Here is a 21,156-nt window from a genome sequence, read left to right on the forward strand (position 1 = left end):
TGCATCCCTTACCAAAATGCTAGCAGAACGCTGTTTTTGCTTCAAAATAGTATTTTGCATTTATCCAGCGTTTTAATGATGCTCTTTTCCTCAGCATAACAGAAGAATTTTCTCAATTAATAAAAAAGTTGAAGGATCCAATGTGCTCTTGTTCCTTGTTAGCCAAGAGGCCTCTGCTTATACGCTTGCCCAATATGGAAGACAGTGATATGAAAAATGAATGATTTACATTAGAACAAAAATACACACAAATACTCGGAACATATTCATTTAACTGGCGAACATCTGAATTGGTGCTCATGTGGGGAGTAACATTACAGTCTCTAGTCAGATCAAGATGACTTACTTAGATGGGTATATCAAATAAGGTTACAATTTATCCAACTCTAGTGTTAGTTTGATATCTAACAAGTTTGGCCAGAGTCTCCTGGGCTGCTATTGTGTCTGGATGTTCTGTACCCAACAACACTGTTCTTATACTAATGCAAGTCCTGCAGAGCTCCTCGCCAGTATCATATTGTCCACCCCTGAGCATCAATTTTGCTCTTAACTCCAAGAGTGAAGCCTTGAGGAGTGTTACATCCTGCCATAGATACTCATCCAATTGAGCATCCGAGCGCTTAGGAATTTTCCAACACAGGGATTTGTCCATCCAATTTGGGACTTGAGAAACGAATGATTCCTCAGCAGCCTCCAAGGCATTAGTACAGAGGCGTAGAAGTTCTGAAGATGCAACACACCTTGAGAAAGTAGTAAAAGAATGTAGTGCTAAGGGAACTACCGCCCTTTTGATGAAGGAGAGTAATTCAGACACTTTTGGTTCAATCGCCACTGGATTGCTCCCAAATCCAAAAACATGGAAACAAGCTGCCCATATGTGCTCTGGATGTAGTGTGATGTTTCCTCTGCTCCCAACTCCTTGGAACATTGCTTTGGCAGCCAAACTTCCACCCTTTTTCCTTGCATATAACTGAATCATCTCATGCATATGAATCCATCCATGCCTAGTGCTACTTCTTGCAATCCTGAACTTGATCAGCATGTCTGATGCTTCAACTTCTGATCTTTTTGTCTGAGACCCCAAACAAAAGGAACCCATTTGATGTAGGTATCTCTTCCATATGCACAAGCCACTCTTTCTTTCGGGGAGTTTGCTAGCTGCAACTGCAAGAAGAGAGATAGGGATTGGGTAAGGAGCAAACCAGGCACCAACCAAAGCCATCCTACTAGCAAGATTCTTTGGTTCATCAGCATGATCAAGAATGGAGAAGCATACATCCAAAAGTTGCATAAGGAAGGGATGATTCCTCAGAGTGGAATCATCTCGGACGCCCCACAATAGATCTCTCAATGGTACCCTGTTTATTGTATCAAGCAGCCTGGAAGGGGTGATTGGCAGCTCAGATAGTATAGTACCAACAAGCCCTAGACCTAGTGTTAGCCGACCCAATCTTTCTTCAATTGTTCTGAGTACATCCAGCTCCATGATTGAGAGATCCCTCCTCTTTCCCTTCATCAAAGACATAGCTTCCACACTTGAGAGGTATGAGAGCCTCAGAGGATCTAAATTCATCACACGAGGGAGACGAGTACAAATTATCACATGGGTTGTGCCACCAAAACGTGGAAGAAGTTCCAAGATATCTTTACCATCCCACCAATCCCTTTCACTCTCCAAATTATCTATCACAAGCAAATAAGGAATGTCCCTAACAAGTTCCTTCCTTACTCTCTGAAAGGCCTCCATTTCCTGCTCCTCGAAGGTCTTATTCCTACCTTTCTCAGGAGAAATGTGTGTTTCAGTACTCACGTCCAATCCTAGCAAAAAGGATAGATTCAAAAAATTCTGCCTAAGATACCTGGATTCTCCACCCACCCATAACACCAACCTATACTTCTCTGCAAATCTGTATGCAAATTCCAACACCAATTCAGTTTTTCCAATCCCTGATTCTCCTGATACACATGCAATGCCTCTACCATATGCCAAATTCAGTTCTTTGTTTCTTTTTGCATACCTTGCTCTATGAAGTATCCTCGCCCGCTGGCGCCGATCACTTGTCCTCTGTGTAGCCCTACCTCTGTGAATCTCAATTTCGTTTTCTGATTCCTTCCATATAGCTAGCTCTTTCCCTTTTGTGCTTCCTGCCATGTTCAGAGGAATTGCATTTTTCCCTTTCCTTTTCAATTCCCACTTGTCAGCTTCACTCTTTCGCCTGCCTTTCTCTTCTTCTTCTCCTCCTCCTCCTCCTCCTCCTTCTTCTATGTCTTTCAACCTGTCACTTTCACTCAACCTCCTACTCTCCATTTTCCCTTCTCCCTCTTCACCTGCCCGCTTCTTAGACCGGTTGGCATTGCTCCTCCTACGAACAATAACCCTATCCTTCCTCCTAGGTCTTATTTTAATGTCAAGAATCCCATCATCACCACCATCAGCCCCATCTGCCTTCCCAAACAGAATTTCCTCCAGTTCAAGGAGCTCTTTCTTCCTCCCCACAAACCCTGGATTTCTTGGAAATGGGTATTCCTGACCTTGGATCCTGAGCTTCCTCACCCTTTCCCTCTCTGCCACACTCCTCCTCCCAAGCCTACTGCCTAAAAGACTAACTGCCCTCAAAATACAACTCCTCCAGAAGCCATTTTGCGCCTCTAATCTCCATTCATCCGTAACCCTACTGAGCCCATCCACCGTCTCCTTCCATTCATTCCCATCCCCGTCATACAACATCCACAGATCACCCCCCTGCTTCTCCCACAACTCCCCCCTTTTCTCAATAATATCTCTAGCCAAACAATCCCCAGGACCCAGATCAAAAAACAAGGGCACCAAATTCTTCCTAGTTAAAAAAACTCTCAACTCTTCAATACTATACGGATTTGCAAAAGACTTCTTGGTAATAATAACTACACCAAAAGTTGCCGAGCTAATTACCTTGTCTGCAATGTCATGGCTTCTTGAATCTGTATATCTTGCCCTATCTGCAGCAAAGCAAGCGATCCCCTGCAGCTCCAGCTCCACACGAAGCCACTTCGTGAACCTAAGCAAAGATGGCTTCTGCCCATGGGTTCCAATGTACACATCACAGCTCCTGAGTCTAGCAGAGGATGATAGAGATGCGGAAGTCCTTGCAAATGAGATTTTATTGTTATTCTGCCCTGCATTGTTTGGTCTTGATGTCAAAAAAGCCTTATTACTCAATGGGAATCTGTGTGCTAATGCGCTGTTCGATCCTGAATTACTGAAAGAAGATTCTTTGCACAATGCCGATCTCTGGTTATGCTTCAACTGGTTTGCCCTAATCGATGAAGGGCCGTGTGATGAACTAGGTATGTCGGTGCTCTGGTTCTGTAAAGAATATGAGATGGGTATTGGGGGTCTATGTGCATAGGCGTTTCTAATGATAAGAGGCTGAGATTGAGATAAACTAGAGCTAGTATGAATGTAATCAGATTTGTTGGATTCAGATAATTGGGAATCTTCTCTTGGAGATCTTGGGGAGAAAAATGGAGATTGAGATGCAGAAACAAATGCAGATGAGGATGAAGACAGATTCCTTGTCGTTGTTGTTGGCGCTCCAAACCTGGAGCTCTCCTGCTGAAGTAGCTCCATTCATCCATCTTCCTTCTTCCCAAAATCACTGCTTTTGGATTTCCATGCATTCTTATTTCCTTGTACCACTTAACACCAACTTAATACCATCAGTTACAAAAACACAAACAATCACACACAGCCTTTCCCAATAAAGCATTAAAATATTCCCATTTCAAAACACAAGCGCAGCACCAATCACGCACCAAAAAACACAAATATTGTCTACAGCCTTTTGCCAAATTTGAAAATCTGAGTACCCATATCGTTTTTGCCGAATCCTTTGCAAAAATGTTTAAGCATGTCCCAGAAATTGGAAACGACCACAATAATATGAGATCGCGGTTTTACTAGGGAAATAGCAACAAAATAATGAGTGAGGTTTTACAAGGGAAATAATCACGGATCTGATTTTTTTTGAACTCACTTGTACATTTTAACTTTGTTTAAATTTGGTAGATGAAAAATGGAAAAATGGTTTTATAAAGATTAGTTTTGGAATAGTTGTATATATTTTTATCAAATATTTTCCATCACATTTGGTGACATATTATTAGAAGAGGAACCCACTACCTGCGATAGAAGCTTAGGAGACATTGTTTGAATCCAAATCTCACTAAAGGGCACATATTAGGAGTAGCACAAGGAATTTCCAATCATTTTACAAAGAAGAAAAGTCAAAGAACTCACAAGCACATCATTAAGATTCTACCTTGCATGGGGACTCTCTTTCTGTATCAATGCACGATCTTTCTATTCCAACACCTTCCCATTCATCAAAGGCCTTGAGAGATGGCATCCAAGAGCAATGTGGTCCTCGAGAGACAGTTACTTCTAACACCATTCCTATCCAATGAGACTAAGCATATTCCATGATGAGTGTCTCAATCCCATTGGAGTGCACATTTACATGAAGACATTGGCACATTAAAGAGAAGTGTCCAACTTGGTGGAAATGGTATAACAAAGAGGACTAGTAATGAAGTTCCTACTTCCAACTACCAAACTTATATTGAAGTGTAATATTGTTAGCCTACTTTGGAACTACATCAACATAGACACAAAATCTAGACCAAATAACACTTTCTTAAATTTCATTATATTGTCAATGGCCAAAAAATAAGCCAAACTATTATATTATTATGGTTTTCCAAACTTGTCAATGACACTTCGTTTGCTTCCTATATTATGGGTCATCAAGATAAACTAACCACCAAAATAAATAAAATAACATTAATAATACTTTGAGTGATACTTTCATCCTACTAAGAGACAAACCCAACTAGGAACCATAATAATTGTGGTAGCATCAAAACTAATAATTCATCTAACTAAAAGAAGAAAATTCTTATTGAAAAACCAAGAACCCATCTAAACAACACCATTGAAGTCCTTACAAGATTGAAAGAAAAACAAGAAGAAATCATTCATTAAGGTTGGCATACATAATAAACAAGGAAATTAATCAAATACACAACTATGAATATATCCAACTTTTAATTTGCACCCGAAAAATCCTCCCAATAAGAGCAATTTGTAAATTAGCAAAAGGTATGTTTACCCACACATGAGGAAAACTTAGGAAAAGTAGAGGCATGGAACACCTCAAAAAATGAGATTGTTCTAATACCACAAACCTAAAAAGTAGAAGGGGGTCTTAAAACACATCTCCGCTAGGGAAATACCATATAGGACATCCACCTTGATAACATGATTAACAACCCGGTGTCGGAATCCCTTACGCTAGTTTTGAAAATGCAAGAACCAATTAGAACTATGAGAAAATGAGGAAAAGGATTCAAGAGAAACACAAGGAAAGATTAAAGATAATATATAAATATTGAGATTTGGACTTAAGTATTAACAATAGCCTATCACAATATTTCAATAAACTCACACCTTGCCAAGGAGAAGAAATCAACTTGTCCCTAGTAGGGATTAAACTAGTACTAACATTCAACAACACAACCATCACATAAGGTAGAGGCAAAAACTACCACATGAAGAAGGGGCCTCCTTTTGCAAGTCAAATATATAAGATAAAGGAGGCTCTAATATAATTATCACTCAACCAAAAGCTTCATGCAAGATAAGCCAAAAACCCAATAGGTGTGCCTCAAGAAGAATGTACATAGAAGTTGAACTAATCAATTATAAATCACTTCTAGATTCAATTATCTCGGTAATTTTTCCATCAACATCTTAGTTCACAATCTATGACCCATCATTTTTTTAATGTTCACTTTCTTTTATCCTGATGATGGGTTTGTTGTGCTAACCACCAATGTTTCCCTTTGGGATTAGTGACATGGATTAATTGATTCTAATGTTTTATAAGTCTAGTGATTGTATCGGGCATTGATAGGTCGATCTTTTGGTGCAATGCCCCCTGGCTTGTAACAAGTGATATCAGAGCCTGTTCACAAGTTTGAATCTCCTTAGGTAATGTTGAGGGGGGATTGTTGGACTAACTACCAATTGTAGACACCTAAAAACCTTTAAAAAATAAAGTATTTTTATTTTCTGAAAAAGTCCTGATGACATCATCATTTATTAATTAATTAATTAATTTTTATGCCATTAAATCCCTTTATCTTAATTAAAAATATTTAATTAAGGAATCCCTTCCAAAAATGTTTAAATCTTATTTAAACATTATTTCCTTATTTATTAATTATTTAATTAATAAATTGACCAAAAAACCCAAAATAAATAAAAAATTTATTTTTTGCCCAAAACTTGGCCAATTTCCTTAAGACCACTAACCTCTTTCAAAATCTTCTAATCCTTCTTTAATTTTGATTAAAGGCTAATCCCATCATTTCCTACCCCTAATCCCAACTCAAAATATTTAATTAAGATTAAATATTAATCCTCATGTTTATTAAAAAAGTTTTAATAAATATCTCCTCAACCCAAACCCTTGAAATAAATAAAACTTTATTTATTTCCTAAAAATATAATTTATCCTCATCCTAAGAAGTTCTAGACTCTTCTAGAAAGTCTTCATCCTCATCCTAGGAAATTCTAGACTATTCTAGAAAGTCTTTATCCTCATCCAAAGTCTAGACTCTTCTAGAAGATGTCTTTAAACCTAATCCTAATCCCCTCCTAACCTTGTCACATTCCCTAAACATGGGTTAAAACTTACTAACCCAAGCCAAAGTTAACAAATATCTCCTCCTTCACCCACCCTCATTAAATGCCATCCACTTGCCTATCCCTAAGCTAATCCTAAACCATCCTAATCCATCCTCTAATCATTTGCACAAGCCTAAACAAGCTTAGAACCCTCCTAATCAAGTCCAAGTCGAAATTGCTCTCATCACCCTCAAAATATCTCAACCATAAAACTTTATGAAGTCCACTAGGTCATAAATGACTCTTACAAGCCCTTTTATTGCTCTTACAAGTCATTATGAGGGTCTTTATGAAGATTTTATCCCTTGAGCCTCCTTTGTTGACTCATCCTTCCCCTTTCCTCCATCCTCTCACCATGTGACATGTGTCACTCCTTGATTGGTTGTAAGGAAGCACAATCCATGTGCTCTCCTCTCATGCAATCTGAGCCCTCCATGAGCTTTTTCCCATCCTTGCATCTTAGCCCTCAATCCCTCAAGCCTCTTGCCTATAAATTGGATCCTTCCCCTTTGCAAAATAACACAATCCATGAAGTAAAGTTATAATGCTATTTTGAGAGCCAAATCCATACTAAAGCCATCTATCCACACCAAAAATCCACAATAATCCATTGAAGCCTTTGGAAGCATATTGAGCATACATCCTATCCATTTAGATAAAGCTACTCAACAAGAGAGCTTCTTATTGAGAGAGTCCATTAATGGCTCATATTCTCAATTGAGAGCTCATCTTAGTCTATCTTGAAGTTTATGAATTTTGTTTAGTTTGTAGAAGCTTTATTTAAATTTGGTTTCTATTAGCATACTAACATTGCTCATATACACCAATGTTCCCCTTCTAGATTCATGGCATGGCTTAACTACCTTGTGTTTTTATAAGTCTAGTTGTTGTATTAGACATTAACAGGTTGATATCTTGGTGCAACAAAAGCCCTAGCTTGTAATAGGATCATAGAGTGTGATATAAAATGTTGATGCCAAAAATACTAACATAATCAAATCCAAAAATGATTTACAAATTGATCTCATGGATTGTGGAAATATACTTTTTCTCAAATCATCAACATCACCATTGTTTTAGGAGTTCTCATTTTCACCTTTCGTGACTGGTTCTTTATTGTCCTCATCTCCATCCATTTCAAATCCTACACCTCCTCTCCCATTCTTTCTTATCGCACTAAAGATTTTGGATTGAACATAAGAACTCTACTCCACTTTAATCATTAATGGTGTTATTGTTAGTTATAAACATTTGTCTATAAAATGGGCAATTTATATATAATTAGTAAAAGAGTGGATAGATAAATAAGATCACTTATTTTTCAATTATGTTTTCTAGTTTTGTTTTATTAAATAATAAGAAAACTTAATTTAGTAGTACCTTGTATAATAAACAGCTATTGATTATACATCAAGTTATGATATAAATTCACTATACAAATATATAAAGTTATAAATCAACAACATAAGAACTTATTCATTAATATTTCAAATTGAGCTCTATGGTTTTGTTAACAATTTTTTTAAATTTTATTATTATATCTTTATATGTTGATATCAAGATTCAACTATGTAGTTTTTTAGTAAAACTCATTAACACATGTGTTTGTGAGTAGTGACTCACAAGAACCCATATCTTATGAGAATGAATGGTGAACTTAGCGCTTGTTACATCTATGTAAAGCTCATAAAGATGAAGATTGAGTCTTCCCAAAAGGTCACTCATCTCAATATTACTCCAAATCAAGTGTGCTTAACCATGGAGTTCCCCCTAAGGTTAAGCCATGATGGATCACGATGTTACGTAGATAAGGAACACAAATATGACATGTCACAAAGTATTGTCCAAAATATCCATCAAATAAACTCAATATCCAAAAATAAAAGCTTACTTTGAAATAATATCAACATAGACATAAAATATAAAAAATGACCCAATTTTTCTAGATCTAGTTGTGACATCGTCGATGGAAATGAATTGTCCAATCATATCAAACAATACCTTAAATGATACTATCATATGAAAAATCCAAAGGGAGCTCTAGTAGATGAACACATACACAAATCGGATTAATTTAGTGGTAGCATCAAAACCAACAATTCATCTTACTAAAACAATAAAATTCTTATCGACAAACCAAGGACCTCTTTGAAGAATGCTAGTTTGTCCTCGAAGGATTGAAATGAGAATAAGAAGAAATCATTTGTTGAGGTTCTCATACATAACAAAACAATATAACAAACAAGATCCCTATAATGAATAAAATCAATATTTGTTCATTAGCCAATGAATATCCCAATAAGGGAAAATTATAGACAAGAAAAATCCATGTCCATCCAAACATCAAGAACACTTAGATAAATAGAAGCATTAGGCATTCCAATAGAGGGAACATTGAAATTGCCACTCGACCCTAAGTTGCCTTTGGCAAGGTGTAACAAATTTGTAGGAAGTAATAGTAGTGGTGAGGATCTGATTATGTACCACTGTGTGACCATTGGGATTTTAGAAGTTGGCTCTTCATGCTTGGGGTGAAGAAAAGATTGGGAAAAGATGAAACTACAAGAGACAGTTCACAAGATTCAAAGGCACTCTAAAGCTTTGAAGCACAAGCCATTTTTGAGTAGAAACCACGTGTCTTGTGCAGACCAACCATCTTATACACCCAAATGCTCATAAATGACTATTATGACAACATAAAGTAAAGCATGCAATGACCATTTAATGAACAAAGAAGAAAACTAGGCATAATCTATCTAGAAACAAACATTTTAGAAAATAGGTTGAAGTTTTGTTGGCACATAAACTATAAAAAAATGAATCAAATTATACAATAAACCAAATAGCTAAGTGCATGATTAATATTATTCATAATTTTAGGACATAGTTACAACTTAAGGCACAATAGTAGTCCGTGTGATAACATAGATGCAAGAATGATTGCATTAACTCTAGTCCTAGAAAAAAAATCCAGAGGAGATAGGTGTTATGATACCTTATTGGATATCTAACTCATTCTGCTTCTCTTTTTCAGATATTAGAGTTCTCTTTTCTTTTACAATGAGGTGAGTATTATGTAGCTCAAGAAAAGAGAAATCCTTGTGGTTTTTGGAAATGATCCTTAGTCATGAGAATGATGTTATTTCCTTGAGATGAATGATAAGTCACTTTCCATTGTCAAATACAATAGGGCAAGCCATTTATCTTTGTGTCCTACATTTAGGAGTCAATTTCCATTCCCATATTTGGCGACTACCACTTTTAAGTGAATGTAACCCTTGCTTGAAGATCATCATGCTTTTTTCATCGATGTGTCGTGAATGCTTATGGTGTGTAGATGTACTCTAAAGGTGGTTACTATTTGGAGACACTCATCACTTAAATGGTTTTTGAATTTGAAAGGGTGGGGGGTTCTTGATGGCATGACCCTTAAGGCCTAGGGGTTAAAAGGTATCTATTGAACATGTGGCAATCAACCAAACTATTTGTGGGGACCACATGTTTCCTTCACGAGGTGTAGTGCCTCTCATGTTTGTAGTCTGTACCTTGTTTATTTTGATTCGAGAGATACTGGATACTCTTATTATTTGTACTTTGAGATGACTTGAGGGTTGGATGTTAAACTTTGATTTTAGTATCATAGATGCATTCTGTGTTTAGTTTATCATATTTGCATTTTGATGCCATTTTGAGATGATGGTAGGTTTATGATGATATCTAGTTGTTGGCAAGTTTCTTCTAGATTAGATTGTGTTGAAATTTTTGCCATCAACATTTCAAATCGCACTACATGATGTATCATTAGGATGTGTGTGTGTGTGTGTGTGTGTGTGTGTGTGTGTGTGTGTGTGAGAGAGAGAGAGAGAGAGAGAGAGAGAGAGAGAGAGAGAGAGAGAGAGAGAGAGAGCTAGTGGGGAAGGTTGTACAATAAAGAAAAAGGTGTTCATTACAATGCTATGTGTCATCTATAGGTGAAGGTTCATGTGAAGAAATTTCCTTCAATAGGAAGCCATTCGCTTCATCAAGGTGTAAATTTGAGTTTGTAGCTCCAACACCACAAAACTACAAAGCAAGAGGAGGAGAAAGAACTTGTGATGCACTCCTCACTGAAGCAAACACTAACTAAGATGTCCACCTTTTTTACCTAATCAACAACCTTGGGTAGGAATCCCTTAGTCAAGCCAAATTTAAAAATGAAGGAACCAACCATAACTATAAAGGAAGGGGTGAAGGTTATGAGACCAACAAAAGAGAAAAAAAAATAATAGGTAAAACATTCAAGATTTGGACATATTTGTCAGGATAGTGTCATCACAACACTTCAACAAGGATGCAAATTGAGGAGGAGAAATCAACCCAACCCTTATAGAAATGGATTTAGCACAACCATTCAACAATACAACCAATAAAGAAGGTAGGGAAATATCTATTTGTTGGTGAAGAATCAATTTTTCTAGGTTAAATTCAAATGAGAATGGAGGCTCTCCTGCAATTGACACTCAACTAGAAGCCTCATGGGAGATAGGGAAACAACCTAATGGACATTCCCTGAGAAGAATACCCACGTACACCTCATTGCCATTACTACTATCCCAAGAAAAGTCACCATCTTGATCTTTTCCATCCACTTCTCCTTTAATCTCATTCTCGTCCATAGCAAATTGTTCATCTCCTCTCCCTGTCCCACTCATCACACTGAAGATTTTAAATTGAAGATATGATTTTGTTTTTCCATTTTAGTTGTTAATGGTGTTATTGTTAGTTATAAACCATTACAAGTTATTAAATAAACTATTCCAGAAGATTATATAAATAAGTTAAGCCCACTTCATTTTCAATTTTCATTTTCATTTTCATTTTCTCAAGTAAGAAGAAAATTTGATTTTGTATTATCTTATATAATTAAGAGTTTTTAATTATATTTTATAATATGGTATAAATTAGTGTATCGATATTTGATGTTATAAAACAACAATATAAGATGTTTTGTTCATTAATGTTTCAAATCAAACTCTTTGATCTGTAAGTTTATGATATTACTATCACATTTGAAAAGTGTAGTTTTCAAGTCAAATCTATTGACCCTTGCTTCATAAATAGTGATTTAAAAAAACAAGCGTCTTATAAGAATGAATAGTACACTTAACATTCACCAGATCTTTCACTCGATCACCCATCCTAGAACTACTCCAACTCAATTATTTTTAACCATTAAATTCCCTCAAAATAACCCTATATTACATTTCAAACTAACCACATATGAAACTTATCCATCCAAGATTGAATCTAAACTCACCCATTAGCACATCCAATAGATAGATGTCCAAGCTCTCATTGGACACCTAATCTACCCTCCCTTAAACAACCCAATAGCCAAAACACCTAATCTACCCTCCCTTAAACAACCCAATAGCCAAAATCTCATGCAATCATAACCCCATGTTGAAGACAACCCATAACCTAATCATTTATAATTAGAAAGAGTAAGAAATAATAAAGAATGGGATTGTTTAGTAGTGAATGAGGCTTCTTGGAAGATGCCCATTCTGGGCCGGGCGTGCACAGAGTTAAAGCCAATGTACCTTAATAAAATTCATACCACGCTTTTCCCATAATCACCATACGTGTACTGCCCAACCCTTTCATTGGAAGGACACTAAATTATATTGTGTCACTGAAAACCTCTTTTTTAAACCTATTCCTCAAACGGTCAACTAAAAAGTGTGGGAAGTGACAAAAAAAAAAAAAAACTCACGTTGTGATCAAGGCAAGGAAAACACTTGGTTTTTGGAAAACATAATTTGACTGCTAGTCTACAAATTTGACCGGATGCACCGCATTTTGCTCACCTGCAATTATCTATCATTTTTGGAGATGTCTTCTTTTCAGTTGATGTTTTGTTTTTTTCAGCTCAGCAGTTTCTTGGGAACTTCAACTGGGTATCTTTACAACTTCCAAGAAGGGGTCGGCTTTTTATCATAAGCCTGCTAAATTTGGCCCTACTATTATTTGCCAACTGATTTAAACGCATGCTTTGCTGGCCTTATTATTATTATTAATGCCATTATTTGCATGTGAAGCTCTCTTAATGTAGCAAATTCTTCTCCATCTCTACTTTTTAATTAAAAAATTCATATTGGAAAGAAGAGAAATTTTGTAAAGGGGAATACAGAAATTAATCAAGGAGAATGACTTGTGTTCTTTCATGTGGTACAAGTCATCTTAGGAGGGCTATCACAATCATATCATTGTATTATTCTCCCTCTTATTTTTTTGGAAAGGAAATGTTCTTTTAGTCTAGGATACTAGTAATGTGTGATTGGATTTATATACGATGATAATAATATAGAATTATTATAAATCAAGTATATATATCCTAGTTCATAGTGGAATTTGAACTTGTGACCTCTCCTTTGATAAATGAAATTTGGATTTAATCAAGCTAAAGGTATATGTAGATAAGTATATATTAAAGTCATGTGGTTTTCACAATCCATTAAAGATATATAGATATATGGATTAAATTGTGTTAATCTTTGCATTATCAAAGATTCATATCATACTGCATGATTCATGACAAGGATGAAATGTAGAAAGATCATCCTTTGAGTTATGCATTATGATCTGAAACATTTTTTTGAAGAGGGGCAAACACATTGACCCAGAGTTATGAACTAGCGAGGCCACAAATCAGGGACCTCATCCCCAATGAGATGTTAACCTTGACGCCAACAACACAACTACTTAACCATCACAACATGTCACTATTGGTAATATGATAAAAAACATTGTCATTTATTTTTTTACATAATTTGATCTAGAAATCTATATATAAGTATATAATAGTTTAAATTCATAAACACATATGTTTGTGTATTAGAAATTCTTAAAATGTTTTTGTTGTTTTAAGAGAGTAAATAAACATATACCATTAATTAGTTTTGTGTTTGAAGGTTGAAAGTAGATAAAGATCTCATGATTAAAATTTCTATGTTCAAAAAATAAGGTTTTTAAATATAGGTGATTTCCATAGTCTATGATAAGATATAGTTAATTAGTTAGTGATTGAAGACTGAAAGTAAATAAAGATCTTATGATCAAAGTGTATATGCTCAAAAACTAATGTTTTTGCAAACATGATTTTCATCATTTATGGTTAGATAGATTGCTTAGTTTGGTAATTGGAGGTAGAAAACAAATAAAGATCTTAGGGTCTCAAAGTATATATGCTCAAAAAGTAATATTTTAATAAACATGTGATTTTCATAGTTTGTGATATTAATATGCATTCTCTCTAGTTTCAAATTTTATTTTTTTTATTTTTAAATTTGTGTGTGTGTGTGTGTGTGTGTGTATTTTCCCTTGACATTTTGGATCAAACTCCTTGCTTCAGTTGGAAATATAAGGTACGCTAGGTTACTGAGAGGGGAGTGTTGGAAATATAAGGTAGGCAAGGCTATTGAGAGGGGAGGGGTGAATCAGGAACCAATAAAACTTGATCTTACTTCACCAATTAATCTTTCATACAATATTCTAATTTTAATTGCATGCATGAAAGAATGAAAGCAATAAAATAAAACATTCGCAACACTTTGACACAAGATATGGTGACCTAGAAGCCTTCCAATTAGAAAGTAAAATTGGAGTTGGGATGATACACATAAGCTTTAGTACTATAGTATAAAGTTAACCTTTTAAGGCTTACAATTGACCACTTCTGGTGATCTGCCCTATTGGGAGCAATAAGGACTGTGAGGTCCACCTTGTTAAAGGATTTACAAACATACAATGAATTATAGACGTAGTTAGGAGATTTAGCAAAATACTGTTAAGTCTACCTTGTTAAAGTATTTGACTGATGCAACTATCAAGATGAACCAGTGGCTAATCTCTGATCTACAACTCTGATTTGCTAAATGAGATTCCTTGTATTACAATGATCACCTGACTATGATAGATAAATCTTTGTTGTCCCTTATATTGCTTGTAGCCTTCTTCAATTCGCACTTATGCTCATCATATTCTTCTTTAATGACATGTTTGGATATGATACAATGCATTACATATATACTAATCCAAATAAAAACTCATTGGAGTTGGCTACAATACCAATTTTATCATAATTCACTAAGTCAACCCAACTATTATAACTCAAGTTTAGAAGACAAACTAGGTGATATTCTAATACACGAAAAACACTATCAACACTCAACAAACTTTGGCACTTAGTTGAACTTGAAGCTCGGTCCATACTAATCACTTTTAAGTAGCTTGGACTCGGTCAGTACTATGTGAGTTAGTGAACATTGAGAAACTCAGTAGTTTCTAAATCACTTAGTTGACACTGCATGACTCGGTCAACACTAGATTCACATTGTTAACATTGTGAGCTCGATAGATATGAAAGAAATTGGTTGACATACCAGAGCTCGGTTAACACTACGATCTTCTTCACTTATGTTGAATATCTCGGTAGCCTCTGCTATGCTCAGTTTGCACTGTACATAGTCTTAGAAGCTTACTGAACACTATGTGGCTTGGCAAACACTGTAAACTGACTCAAGTGCTTGGTAGAAATTGCATTATGATTACTTGGCTCAAGAGCAACTGAAACACTTGGTTAACATGACAAGATGAATGATAAGCTTGGTACAACTGTAGAACTCGGTAGCAATGTAACCATTTGACTGAGTTTTGAGTCACTGATACACAAATTGACCTAAATGTCAATGATCTCCCCCCTTTGGCATTAGTGACAAAAACACTTGTCAAACCAAAAAAATTGAACAATCAAAGCTATAAGTCAAAAACTTCCTTTATCATCATCTGAGTCTTCAACTCAGTTTTGACTTCCTGCTACTATAGCTTGGTAGCATTCTCTGTTTCTATAATTTTTCAATACTTTTGTAAAGATATTTTCTGCTTATCTATACAATTATTTTGCATAATACTATACTACTCCCTCATACATATATCTCTCCTATATACATATATTCGGAGTATAGTGATCTTTTCTCCCTTTGTCAATATCTTCTCCCTCTTTATGAAATAATACAATATACAATATCTTCTCCCCCTTTTTGACATAAATTCCAAAGGTGAATAATATCTATATGTTAATATCAAAATGTGACAAGAAATTAGGATGTATCTTTAGAATTAGTACCATAGTCTTGTCTCAATTCTCTTGTATACCTTACTTGCATGCAAGGCAATCTAAAATTTTGTTGGTAATTCCATCATGTGGCTAGCTATGGAGAAATTGTTGTCATGGATGAGAGTCTTTGCATGTGTAATGTGCTTCTATAATGCATCCATGTTTATAAGAATCATGCCCTGAGTTTTTACAAGTGTGGCCCTGATTCTGGCTTCTTCCTTCAATAATTCTACTTGCAAATTTGTAAGATATCTAATCTTTGTGAATTGTGTAGAACTATAACTTGGGTCAAGTGAGAGCTAGTGTGCACTTGCGTTCATATCTTCATCTATCTTGGACGATTTATCCTTGATCTCCTTTGTGAAGATAGACCTGTCACTCACAAATAGTGAAATAATATTACTGATAGATATTTCCAGTGAAACAAGAATAGTAGATTATTCTACTTGATCTATTGTAATTTTCTGTGCAACTTGCTCCAATACTCTATTCTCAAATTTTCTTTTAGCTCTTTGTAGTAATTTTTCTTGTCCATTTAGATCTTCATTGAATTTGTGGATAATTTTAGTTAGCTGGTCAAGAATAGGTTGCTTGCTATCAACCTCAATACTAAGAGCATCAACAAATATGCTCTTTATATCCTCAAGGACTTGATTTTTCTTCTTCATTTATTCTCTAAGCTTTTGTTGCTTAACTCTCTTCTTTAATGGTTCTCCTAGGATATCCATTTGATCAGGAGTGAGGAGAGAGATATCCCAATTTGGAATAATAATGTCCTCATCCAGATCAATTTCTTCCTCTTCTTTACCCTTTTCTTTTAGAATGGTAGAAATGATTTCTTTAACCTTATTTAAAAATTCAGTGCTCAGTTGACACTAATTCTCAACTGTCATTACACTAGCTATGGATACACTCAAAATAGAAACAATTGTAGAAATAAATGGAATAGCAATAAATATAGAAATGACACTAACAATAGGAATACCTTGTTGTTGCTTGATCAAGCTTGATTATGGAGGAACTTGTTACTCAATAGATGAAGTGTTAGGCACTTTAGTCAATGCAACAATTGACTGAATAGATCTAGAGCTTGGTTAGGTGCTTGGTGTAGTAGTGGTATCCACAACCAACGTAATAGAAGCTTTTTCTAAGCCTGATTTCACTAAGGCCGTGCTTAGAGAGTGAGGAAATGAAGTCATAATTTGAGGTGCAATTTTTGCTACATCTATTTCCTTAATTCTTTGTATCTCTTAAAGGCCTCCTCTAGTAGCTTCATATTCTTCCTCCTCATCACCAAGATTGACATCATCTATTATTTCTACTTCTTCTTCATCATCTTCACCATCTTTATCATCAATGTGCACAACAAAGTCACTGGGTTTGTGCAACCCATAGATATTTTTTCATGTAGTAGTAGTTTTCTTCACCATAGATTCAATATCCTTAAGCAATATCATGCATGTGTTTAACTTGAGAGTGAACATCTTCTCATTTTGCTTCAAGGATTCCTTCAATTCCTTCTCACTGAGACACGACATGAGTTTCTTCAAAATTTGTTCAAAGATATCCTTGACAGTCTTCTTTGCATTTCCCATCTAGGTTTTACTACCTTCATAAGTTTATTAGGAATTTGTTGTGAAAGGTCATCTAGTGAGTACTCCCATTTCCCAATTTAGTCACAAGAGTATCCTCAATCTACCTTTTCTCTTCTTAATTCCTTGTCTCATACTTGAGAAACTTAAAACATGCCATGCCAGTTCCTTCTTCCATCCTCTTCAATATTTCTTGGAGTGTACGTGTAGATCTTTTGAAGATAATTTGTTTGGCTTCATCTTCACCTAACTTCAACTTCCTTTTAGATTTGGCTGCCCTTCTTGTAAACATAACAAGGGAGGATTTGGCAGGTCTAGTTATAATGACCTTCCCCTTCTTCTTGAGAGGCTCGTCCTTCTCAGATCCAAATTCCTCTACTTCATCCTCTTCATCATCATCTTCTTTGCCTTCTACTAGCATGAGAGGATAACTTGCTTCTTTGTTTTTTTTATTAACTTTTTTATCTTCTTCCTTCCTTTGTTCACTACTTGAGGCAGCTTGATCTCAAGCTTAATTCTTGCCTTTGCTTCATCATATGTTCTGAAATAGGTGGCTTTGGGATCCACATGCTCATTTTGTAGAGCTTCAATGATATCCTTAGTGTTATCAATGTTAACCTCATATTCTAGAGGCTTAACCCATGCCACTCTAGGTCTAACTGCCTGAGTGTATACTTTGTCATAGTCAACTATGAAACAAATATCTTTCTCATAGTCTTCCACAAGCTTCCTAGGTATCCTAAACCTATTTTGCATCTTTTTTTTGAATGCTTCAAAATAATTATCCATGATGTTGTCAACATTCTCACCCATTTCAGCTATATATTCATTTCAGCTATATATTCATTGATTTGATATAGAATTGGAACATCCTTCCTCCATACTACAAAACCTTTGGAAGGGAAAAACTTTTGAACAAAGAAGAATAGACATGTCAAAAGGGAACCAAACTTACATGGGTTGTTCTTTGACACTCTGATGCTCTCCATGTTTTTTTTGAATTGGTTAAACAACAACTCAACAAGGTCGAAGGATAGATTATTCTTTACCACCTTGTATGCAAGATCAACAACTTCACATGACATGTTGTTCAACCAACTAGAGCTATAAATTTTGGGAGCAATCACATGTATGCCAAACTTTAGCTCCATGTATGTCATGCCATTAAGCTTTATGTCTCTTCTATCCCACTTAGAAAGAGTACACTTAGCCAATTTAACCTGACCTAGGGTTTTGGTTGTCTTTGCTTTATTTAACATTGGTAGTCTAGTGATTCTATGAATAATTGTCTTGTAATCTGAATGGGTTGGTCCAACCATAATTGTCCATTATGAACATGACTTAGAATAATTTTGATCCATTTGACTTGAAAATCCCTTGGCATATGTGAAATATGTGTCAAACCCTTGGTTTCTATATGTTGATGCTCAGGTTTCAGTACACCATACACACATAATTCATTGAATACCTCATTCATTTTTAGAGTACTGAGTTCTTGAATAGAATAGTGGTAAAATGAATGGATTTCATGTATGAGTAATACCTTGGGCAAAATTTGAGACTATGTACTAGCTGGGTCAAGCACCTCTACAATCACTGGACTCAACTTGAAAGTAGGTGCCTTGCAGTCAACTCCATGTACCTACATTTCAAAACCATTCTTGACTTTGCTACTAGATGATGCCATGCTCAATAGGATTTCTAAAAATGTGAGAAATATTCAACAAAAAATACTCAAATAGCTTGGGGCTCTGAATTCTCTCTTCAAAAATAGCTTTGGAAATTTGTGGTGAAATAATGCATTCAATTTCTTCCCTTTTAATGAAATTCCTCTTTTTGATCGCCATTAATGCTTTGTACTCATACATGCTTGGTGATAGACTATCCTCCACTTGGTTTGGCTTTTAATGCTCAGGAAACATCCATAGCTCAGTAGAGTCACCAACTACTTGACATTTGCATCCCTTGTTTTAGTGTATCTTGACCTTGCTTGATAAGGTCTTACAATCTAACCTAGCTCGGTAAGGTCTTGAATTTTCATCATTACTCGGTGATCCTTGTACATCTTGAACATTGATATGGATCTTTTTGTTAGTTGGAACTAATGTTAGATAACTTCTTTTGAATCATAGTTCCAGTAATCTCCATTGGGAACCAAGTTGAAATGATTGTGCCATCCAACTCATTGACTTGGGTGTCATTCACTTCATGATTTTGGCTTGCATTCTCTGGAGATTTTGGTACCCATTTCTACCTCATTTTTTTTTTTGATATCGTCAGCTTTGGCTTTCTTTTCATCTTCAATTCTTCTTGTGTTCATACAGTTCTTGGTAAGATGTCCAAGTTTTGTATAAATACACCATCTTTTTGTAGTATCTCTTTTCCTCATGTGATGTTTTAAATAGTTTTCTCCAATGTGTCCAAATTCACCACAGTAGTGAAATCTAAACCATGTGTTATAATCCCATCCAATTATTATTTTCATAATTTTTTCTATTGGGTTCCACTTCTTGGTTTTGCACTCTGAAGATTTGTGTCCTTGTTTCTTGCAATTATGACACTTTCCTTCAAAGTTAGGTCTCTCTATGCATTCACTTTCCCTATAACCATGCTTGATGCAAATGTAACACTTTTTATTGAATTTTTCTTTACCATTGCTCCAACATTTGTTTGATGTATGACCTATCTTGCCATAACGATTGCAAGTAGGCCTTTTGTTCTTTTGAGCTCCTTGCTAAGATGATTCACCTTCTTCTGTATATCCTAATCCAACTTTTCCTTTGTGTCTATATTGACTTTTCTCATTCAATTAATTCACTCTTTCTTGAGATTTCATCATTCTCTCATTAGTTTTCTTTTCAATGCTAAGATCATTCTGTAGTATTTCATTCTTTGTCCTTAGATCACTACTACATTTAAACTCATTTTTCTACCAAAATATTTGACCATTCACTAAATAAATTTAATTTGGTCGAAATGCTAAGGCAAAAAATTTCTTTTTTTTACATGTAAGCCCATGTTGGTTGAAATTTTGACCAACACGGGGCTTATGCATAAAAGAACAAAAAAAAAAACATTTGTAACTTTGTCTTTCCCGCGCGTGGGTTTTCTGTGATGATGACTGCTACTCCCACCCACATGGGAGATGCTTGGGGCTCGAAACTGAGGAGGAGGGGAGTCCTCTTCCTATTACCATTGCCAAATTGTAGCATTGACGAGGCTAAGGGTTCATACATGGACTTCATCAATGTGGCCTACAACAACCTCATTCATGCCCACTAGGATTTGCTCTCTCAAATTGCCTCTGCGCTTACCCTGTTAAGAGTAAGCCATGTTTTTCTCAAGACCCATAGAGACCACATACTCACCAAACAATTCTTCAACTAGGCTGGGTAGCAGAATGGCTTCACCCACAACATTGAGATGCACTACTTGATGTTTCACATTCTGGTCAGGGTTAACAAGTTCAAAGCTACTGAGGCTGTCATGAAAAAGGTCATTGCACCCAAGGTAGGGAATCCTAGTCCTGAAATCTTCCAAACCTTGGTGAATACATATAGGCTCTGTGATTCTACTCCTAGGGTATTTGATGCCCTTTTCATTACTTATGCCCATTCCAACAAGCTCAGAAATGTAAGAGACGTCTTTTGCAGAGCCTTTTTTTGGTTTGTATTGGT

General features: G+C 35.7%; 1 protein-coding gene across 1 annotated transcript; it reads right to left on the bottom strand.

Moving 5' to 3' along the window:
* Positions 1–242: 242 nt before the first annotated feature.
* On the bottom strand, positions 243–3,918 carry LOC149544100 (Disease resistance protein (TIR-NBS class)). Its single transcript, XM_089798683.1, has one exon. The coding sequence runs from the start codon at positions 3,608–3,610 to the stop codon at positions 377–379; it is 3,234 nt and encodes a 1,077-aa protein (XP_089654809.1). The 5' UTR covers positions 3,611–3,918; the 3' UTR covers positions 243–376.
* Between the last annotated feature and the right edge of the window lie 17,238 nt (positions 3,919–21,156).

The sequence above is a fragment of the Cupressus sempervirens genome, chromosome 8, assembly GCF_028749045.1.
Source record: "Cupressus sempervirens isolate cs-2001-9-10 chromosome 8, ASM2874904v1, whole genome shotgun sequence".
Lineage (NCBI taxonomy): Eukaryota > Viridiplantae > Streptophyta > Pinopsida > Cupressales > Cupressaceae > Cupressus > Cupressus sempervirens.